We start from the raw sequence: 9,224 nt of genomic DNA, 5'->3' as shown, positions 1-9,224 counted from the left end.
ATGATGAGTGATATTCTATACAAGGATTTATTTATACTGCTAGAGAGCCGTGTTCCGCGGTCAGTTTTATTGGTGTCGTTTTGCAATATTGTTTATTTAATTATTTTTTATTTTGCAATATTATTTAATTAATTATTTTTTATTTTGCAATATTATTTAATTAATTATTTTTTAAAGAAAAATACAAAATACAAAACTTTATAAATAATAACCAAGAGTCCACTAAAACAAAAAAAAAAAAGACAAAATTAGAAGAAATCTAGATTGAGAAAACAAACAAAACTGAAGGGAGAAAGATCTTAACACCTACGAAAACAAAAGGAAGCCAGTTGGACACCCAATTTCACACCAAATTTATAATCGAAAACATCTAGTGAATAACCCTCAAGCGTTTTTGTTTAAAAATAACTTTATTCTACAAATTCAAAATAATCTAGATTACATAATAAAAGATTGAAATCAAACATAAAGATGTCGTCTTCCCCTCACCTAAATCCCAAAATATCTCAAACAATTGTAGAATCGAATGCAGTAGAGGCCAAGCAACCCACCTAAACACAGTATACCAAATATCATAAGCAACCTCACACAAGCCAAAAAGATAATCGACTGACCCCAAGTGTCCAAGACACCCTATATTACTAATACTTTACATAGTCTAGCGTCTCCAAAGATTTTTCCTAGTTGGCAACCTATTATGAAGAAGTTGTCAAGATAACACTACGACTTTAGAAGTCTCCTAACTCTTCCAGATCCAAGCAAGCCCTCGAAACACAGGATCAAACTTCTTTGGCGCCTTCTCCTGGATAACAAGATAATCAGAAGCAGCTTTCACCCAAAATGTGTCAAATTGATCTACTTTCCAAACATCCTCTTGACCTAATTAAAGTATTATAGAAATGAGACCAAGAAACAACTCACTACTATAAAAAACACATGTTACCTCAGGTGAAATGGGATTTTACCTCGGTGAGACAAGCAATGTAACAGAGAGCGTCATGAAAACTCGCCACTTTACCCCTTGGTTTCTGAATAATCGAGGAGAAAGTTGAAATGGTCATTGGTTCGATCCCCAGCAACATCATTTTTATATTTCAAAACTAGTGTCACATACCTCTCGACTTATGACAAAAACTAAGGGGAAAAAGATATTTTTTTTAATACAAATTATATTATTTACACATCATATTAAATTAAATTGTTTACAAATTACATTGTTTATATATAATATTAGATTGTGTGGGACTTTGGATCAAACTCTAGGATCTCGACAGAAATAACTTCTTGATTCAAAAGAGTTTGAGCATGCTATCAAAATCTGTTCACATGATGTCGAAGTCGTGTATATTGTAGTCAAATTGTATTCTAGCATGCAGTAGTCGATAATGTTAAATTTATTAGCCTGTCGAATTAGACCTATTTATTTTGTCCAATTATTTAAATTAGCTAATAGTCTAAGTTAATGTAAAATAGTGTATAGAATATGCAATGAGTATAAAAATATTAAATATTTTTAAAATAATATAATATTTTTAAATAAAAAATAAAAAATATTTTATATGACTATAATATATCCATTTCAGTAGTCAAACAAATCATAATAAACAAATTGTCCTAAATGTTAGGCGGCTCTTAAAAAAAAAAATTAAAGAAAAGTAAATTAGAAGTCGCTATTTGTCTATATGTCAGGGAGTAAAAGAAGTGCTATTAATCCTAATTAAATTTAAAATAATTGTGGATGTGTTATATACTCTCTAGTTTTTTTTCAAATATTACAAATGAGTGGTCATTAGAGTTGAGTTGAAATTTTGTATTTCTCAAAATAAAAAGAATCTTAATCATGAGAGTATGTCTCCATCATATATATAACTTCCTAGCAATAAATTTATTGAGTCCAAAAAAGCAATAAATTTGTTTAAGGTATTTTCAAAAATCTGTTTATGATAAATATGTTTATAACTAATGAGGTGATAAGTTTGTAAGCTCAAAACAAGTATTTTTTAGTATTAACACATTACATCGAATAGTGATGTATATGGCTTGTTTAGGAGAACATTCCATGGAAAATTAGTGTGTGGTACAAATCTTACCGTGTAGGAAGAGCAAAGCTAAGCAAAGTTGAGGAAATGGGTCAAGCCGAGTCAGTCAATTACCGAAACCTAGAAGCCGAGAATAACGATGTTATGGAGAACAAATAATAATGAGACTAGTCAAACTTTGTTTTTTATCTATGAGTCTCTAGTTATTCATGATGACTTATATTAGAAACAAACAAATGAATGTAGTTTATGATTAATTGATTTATTTTTTAAAACTAACATAATCATTTTATAAATACATAAATAAAAATAAAAAATGTTTTTTAATTTTCAAAAATAAATTGATCAAAAAAATTATATTAGGAAATGATAGAGATGTATATGGCTTGGTTAGAAGAATTTTCCATGTGTGGTGCAAATTTGAGAGTGGATGAAAAGGGATGGTGAAACTCAAGTCAGTCAATTATCGTAAGCTAGCGACGACTGAAATTATGAGCAACATTATGAAACCACAACTTGAATCTTTGTTTGATTCAAAAGACTTAGATAACTCCAAATATCTAAGTAATTGAATAAGACATGATAAAAAAAACCCTAGTTAACTCCAAATATCTAAGTCTTCGGATTATACTTTTTGACAATGTCTACCTCAATTATTTTATGAATTAGGATTATTTATTTTTTTAAGGTTTTGAAAAATTCCAAGTTAGAATTAGCACTAGAGAATGTGTGTTTGAGTACATCAAAGCTTTAGTGCTTAGTGTTTAAAAAATCAATCATAGTATTGTCTTCATGTGAGGCATCATTCTAAATGAACTTGTCCAAATAACTAATCCCCTAAAGAAATTATTTTATTTTTTTAATGAAAATATTTGATACAGGATATTGACTACAGATATTAATTCATACAAGAATCCTAAACCATCAAAGCATATAACTTATTCAAGGTACTTGCAGCCCAATATCTTATTCCCTATTCTAAACTAACTATCATGCTAAATATCTCTCAACTTCAACTCTCCAATTTTTCACCAATTCAGCTTTGCAGGGAAGTACTGCAGCAAAGAAAAATGCATTAGTAAAAACTTAAAACTAAACTAAAAAAAAAAAAAAAAACTTTTTAATTTTTTAATTGGAAGAAAAAAAAAATAAAACCTTTTCAATGAGTGAAAGATAGTATGGTTTCACTTTTTCAACATCAATTCGAACTTTGCTCTTGCTGTAGAGATCATATTTGCTACAAGTGATTCAATAAAAAAGAAATTTTAGTCCGTGTTGATAAATAGCGACGCTATAGCGCAATAGCTTAACAGAATTAAAAAAAAAATTAATAATCATGTAATGTTACTTGAAAATTTGGAGCCATTTGAGATTCTCAACATCCTCATCATTCATCAAGTGTTTATAGGCTCCTTCCCTATGTAATGCTGCAAAAAAAATTATTGTATCAAATAAAATTACTTATAGTAAAAATTGTTGGAAAAATAATTTTTAGTTCTAAGTTGAATTTTACCATAAAAAGAATGGTATCTTATAATGAACATAGCAGCTGAGGGAAGAGTAGTTTTGTTCTCCTTTGCAACCTGAAAACAACATATACAAATTTTAGACCTTATATTAAATTTGTTTCATGTAGTCAGATGAGTTTTTTCTAGGGACTTACTAGATACATGTAGTCATCATGTCCCCATGACATCATGACATTGTTAAGTCCACATTTCTCAGAGTAAATTCCATATTTAGTATTGTATGCAGAGTTGTTATAGTCTGGATTTTCCTTAAAATACTGAAAGTGGAAATGTAACATATGTTAGATATGTTTAATTTTCATAAGTTGTTTTTTATCCATTGAAATAAAAAAAGTTGAAAGATTAATAATACCTTGTGATGAACAATGGAGTCATCAAATCTGCAGCCAACTGGGTATGTGTCACCTATATACCAATATAAAAATTATTAGAGAACATAATTTCAACTAGAAATTGAAAAAAAATATATTAATTTTTTTAAACAATTGTTTATTTATAAATATCAACCACACTTATTTATATTAATACACAAATATAAATAAATATTGCCGTCAGACATTGAAATTTGGATCAGCAGCTTACACTAATATAAGATCATGGGTTAAATAAGTTTTTGATCCTTATAAATATTGCAGCTTCATTTTTAGTCTCTCCTGATTTTTGGCAACGGTTTTAGCTGGTTTTGGCAACAGTTTTTTTATAAAAACCGTTGCCTAAAGATAGGGATGGACTAAAAATGAAAACTGCAATATTTATAGAGACTAAAAACATATTTAACCCTAAAATCATATTTAAATAATCTACAACGTTGCTTTTAGATTCAACTGTCTAAATCTATTTCTGCGTCACAGTATGAAACCCTAATTTATTTATAAATAGAATACCACACTTACCTACAACAGCCCATTGAGGCAGTCCTCCAAAACTGGGGAGGAGAAGCACTTTGCCAAGATCTACATTAAATCAAATTGGTTAAACAAAAAAGTAAGAAGAAAAAAAAATAAAATAGTAAATCGCAAACAATAATTGACTCATAGATATGTTGTTTACTCAGTTCAGCAGAGTGTGCACGTTACGAAACGATTGTAATTCCATAGAAAATGTCAATTAGAAAGCATAGAAATTACCATGGATAAGGCCAGTTAAGTGGAGCCAATCTTCATTTGGGTAATCCTTTCTTATAGCTTCAGCTGTTTGTAGCAAATGCTCAATTTGTGGTTCATCCAAATCAGGATCACTTTCATCCACCACTTCATTAAGAAGTTCACAACATTCCCATATACTCATCTCTACCCTGTTCAATTTTCCATACTCCTCTCTCATTTTCTTCACCTATATATATGTTACAAAACTAACATCATTATTTATAGCTACATAAATTGTGATAAATGTGGTGTATGTACATTTTTTAAGGAGGAAATATAAATTGAATTTTAGTTGTAGATGCTTACGAAATCAAAGGATTGGTAAATGTGATTTTTTCTGTAGAAGTTTTCCACTCCCTCTTGCCTATGACTTTCAGCAGCATAATCCCTGATTAACAATGGATTGTCACATGTAAGATTATTCTAAAAATGCTTTAACATGAAGAATTAACTAGAGGATTATATTCAGTTTTTTTTTAAAAGATCGTCATTGTAGTAATTTGTTTTTGTTAAATAATACTATTTTGAGTATTTTCTACGAAATAAGAGGCAAAGGCATGAGCGTTGATGGGCCATAAACATCAACCATAAAAGGCTTGATGGGCCTGGCCCAAAGAATAAACATCAACCCGAAAAGCCTAGCCCAAAGAATAAACATCAACCATAAAAGGCTTGATGGGCCTGGCCCAAAGAATAAACATCAACCATAAAAGCCTAGCCCAAAGAATAAACATCAGCCATAAAAGGCTTGATGGGCCTAGCCCAAAGAATAAACATCAACCATAAAAGGTTTGATGGGCCTGGCCCAAAGAATAAACATCAATTCGAAAAGGCTTTGTTGGCATGGCCCAAAAGAATAAACATCAACCATAAAAGGCTTGGTGGGCCTGGCCCAAATAATAAACATCAACCATAAAAGGTTGGGTCTGGCCCAGAGAATAAACATGAACCATAAAGACTTGAGGGCCTGACCCAAAGAAAACACCGACCATAAAGGCTTGATGGGCCTGGCCCAAAGAATAAAAAATAAAAAAATAAACTGGACTGACACAATAAAAACCAATTTAGAATTTGTGAAGTGCTTTATATAAAAAAGTTGTGAAGTCAAAAAAAAAGTTGTGAAAAAAAAAAAAAAAGTTGTGAAGTCTCTTTTTATAAACGACAAGAGTTAGTAAAACAGAAAGGGGTAAATTTAAATTAACTGCATGTGAATGAATGAATGGGATAGGTTATGGAGAAATGAACCTAAAAGTGTGACCAAATGAGTTGGCCTGTGGCAGAACAAATCCACCGTCCAAAACAAGTTCTGTCTCATTCCCTGGCACTGTCTTTGCCTCTACATCTGATCCTGTCATTTTTTATAATAAAAAAAAATTAATTAATTAATTATAATTTTTGTGCACCATTTTCATAGATCCAGGCATCCAGCTTCAATTTGACTGATGAAGAATCATGAAATTAACTGACTTGGGTCAAGTAATTCAAACTTTAATCAACGCCTCATGAGATCAAATAATTATACAAATTTTGATTTAGAGTATATAAATAGTTCCATCATCATAAAAATAAAATAAAAATAAAACTGTTTGACCAATCAAATTCATAATCTCAAAAAAAAATCTAAATCCATAGCACAAACAAAACAACTATGTTATACACAAGTTACTATCAAACGATAAACGGTGCATAATCACGAAATATCTTTCAATTTTTTAAAATTAAAAAATAAAAACTGCAAAAAAAAAAAATTAAAACTCACCATCGATCCAAAGAAAAAGAACCGCACTAAAAAATGAAATTTTCTGCGCGAAGAAAAAAAAAAAGTAAATTTTGCTAAAAATAAAGAAGGGTTAAAAATTACCAAAACCATCATGTTGATCAATGAGGATAGTCATGTTTCACTCTGAGAAACTTGAAGAAAAAAAAGAAAGAGAACAAGAAAACAAAGAGATTTCAAAACTTGAAGTATGTTATGTTATGTTATGGTGGCTATAAAATTTTGGTATTTATAACTGCCCGGAGAGTCCTTCCCTGAGATTTGGAACTTCCTGTGTCCTTCTCTGAAATTTTCATTCTTTCTTTCCATTTTTATCACTAACATTTCATTTTCTCTATATACTTAAATAACAATATTAATTCTATCCAAAGATAAAGTGCCAAACAACTTGACAATCTATTCATGTCCCATAAGAACAATTGGTATTAACTTTTCATTTTATATCTATAATCATATTTACATCTGACCTTATGTGATAATTACTTTATTAAACCAAAACAGATTAGTCTAATCAAGGTTGCTAACAAAGGTTAAGACAAAACATGTCCTTATAGTTTCATCTAATCCAAGTTATGTAAATTAGGATTGAGGACATTTTTTTTTTTTTTGAGGACTCAAAAACTTATAGATATGTTTAATTTGGTATATTTTGATTTGTTTAATGATAAGAAGACAAAAAAGGCAGAGATTTCAATGTGTGGGACCGATATTAGCCGAATATGATGTTAGAAGTGAGTCAGGTATGAGCTGGTTATGATAATATTTGAGGTAAGTGGGGTCCACTGACGTGGCACCAAGTCAAATGGAGATAGAAATCATAGAATAGTCATGTTTTTGTTTTGCTTTACCGCCCCTTGTTTTTGTTGGCCCTCAACATCTCACACGTGTTGGTTGTTTGATTCTACACGTGTGATTGAAAGCAATTTTTGGCCTTACACATCCTAGGTTAGGTTTTTTCATTTGAGAGTACACTTTTAGTCTATCTTTTCCATCTCAAATATTAAAAAAAAATAGAGTTAAGTACGTTTTTATCCCTATAAATATCTTAAATTTTTATTTTTAATTTTATTAAAAAATAATATATTTTAATTTCTATAAAATTTTTATACACGCTGATTTAGTTTTACGGTTAAACCGATATGTATTTTTTAATATATATATATATATATATATATATATATATATATATATATATTAGAATGTTATAAAAAATTCCTTAAAAAAACACTTAAAATTTAATTTTTAAATTGATATTTGTATTATTTTTATCATATCTTTTGAAATTTAAAATTCATATTTAATTATTTTTATTTTAAAAAATTATATAATTTGATAAAGAAATATTTTATACTCCCTCATGTTCTATTTATAAGAAAATTTTATTTTTTAGATACATTGAATAACTAATGTATTTGGACAATATATGAGTTGGATACATTGTTTATTCAATGAATTTAAAAAGTAAACTTTTTCTTATAAATAAGATCAGAGGGAGTAATATTTTAAACACGTATGAAAAAAAATTATTTAAAATTTTTAAATTTTAAAAGTAATTAAAGAGTTTTCAAAATTTTAAAAAATAGCAGAAATTAAAATTGCATACATAAATATTTTATATGGACTAAAAGATGTTATTTTTTTACTACGGACTACAAATAAAATTTAAGATATTTATAGGGACTAAAAACATATTTAACCTAAAAGAAATTACTAAATGTTATTTTTGACAAATAAATTTTTTAATAGCATTATTAATTTTATTTAGATACATTTAATATTCTATTTGTCTTATGATGAATATTCATTTAACAATTTCATAGACATTAATAATAATTAAAATATGTAAATAATATAATACTACATCTCATTCTATTTATTAATAAATAATTTTTTTTGATATATTAAATAACTAATGTATTTAGACAATATATAAGTCAGATACATTGTCTTTTCAATGAACTTAAAATATAAACTTTTTCTTATAAATAGGACCAGAGAAAGTAATATTCTAAATATATATGAAAAAAAATTATTCAAAAATTTTAAATTTTAAAAGTAATTAGAGTTTTCAAAATTTTAAAAAATAGCAGGAATTAAAATTGCATACAAAAAATTTTATATGGACTAAAATATGTTATTTTTTTATTACGGACTAAAAATAAAATTTGACATATTTATAGAGACCAAAACATATTTAACCTAAAAAAGATTACCAAATGTTTTTTTTTTTACAAATAAATTTTTTAATAGCATTATTAATTTTATTTAGATATATTTAATATTCTATTTGTCTTATGATGAATATTCATTTAACAATTTCATAGACATTAATAGTAATTAAAATATGTAAATAATATAATACTACATCTCATTCTATTTATTAATAAAAAATTAATGTTTTATATATATTGAATAACTAATCTATTTTTAAATACATTGAATAACTAATGTATTTAGACAATATATAGGTCAGATACATTGTCTTTTCAATAAACTTAAAAAATAAACTTTTTCTTATAAATAGGACCAGAAAAAGTAATATTCTAGACATGTATGAAAAAAAAATTATTCAAAAATTTTAAATTTTAAAAGTAATTAAAGAGTTTTTCGAAATTTTAAAAAATAACAGAAATTAAAATTGCATACAAAAAATTTTATATGGACTAAAATATGTTATTTTTTTAATACGGACTAAAAATATAATTTGAGATATTTATAGGGATCAAAACATATT

General features: G+C 27.4%; 1 protein-coding gene across 1 annotated transcript; it reads right to left on the bottom strand.

The window, feature by feature from the left end:
- Positions 1-2,869: 2,869 nt before the first annotated feature.
- Positions 2,870-6,955, bottom strand: LOC131616316 (inositol oxygenase 1-like). The gene is made up of 11 exons (XM_058887616.1): positions 6,575-6,955; positions 5,959-6,061; positions 5,020-5,101; positions 4,696-4,900; positions 4,462-4,521; positions 3,921-3,973; positions 3,703-3,825; positions 3,553-3,622; positions 3,388-3,466; positions 3,195-3,276; positions 2,870-3,094 (listed from the first exon to the last, which is right to left on the bottom strand). The coding sequence occupies exons 1-11, from the start codon at positions 6,606-6,608 to the stop codon at positions 3,068-3,070; spliced, it is 918 nt and encodes a 305-aa protein (XP_058743599.1). The 5' UTR covers positions 6,609-6,955; the 3' UTR covers positions 2,870-3,067.
- Positions 6,956-9,224: the final 2,269 nt, after the last annotated feature.

This window comes from Vicia villosa, linkage group LG7, assembly GCF_029867415.1.
Source record: "Vicia villosa cultivar HV-30 ecotype Madison, WI linkage group LG7, Vvil1.0, whole genome shotgun sequence".
In the NCBI taxonomy this organism is placed as follows: Eukaryota; Viridiplantae; Streptophyta; class Magnoliopsida; order Fabales; family Fabaceae; genus Vicia; species Vicia villosa.
This window is presented reverse-complemented; position numbering and strand designations above follow the sequence as displayed.

Bases quoted from the DNA above. Each gene is read 5' to 3' on its own strand.
- LOC131616316 (XM_058887616.1), bottom strand. From the start codon at position 6,608: ATGACTATCCTCATTGATCAACATGATGGTTTTG. The intron at 4,522-4,695 runs GTAATTTCTATG...GATTTAATGTAG, and splicing joins CTTAACTGGCCTTATCCATG to ATCTTGGCAAAGTGCTTCTC. The intron at 3,277-3,387 runs GTAACATTACAT...AATCACTTGTAG, and splicing joins AAATGGCTCCAAATTTTCAA to CAAATATGATCTCTACAGCA.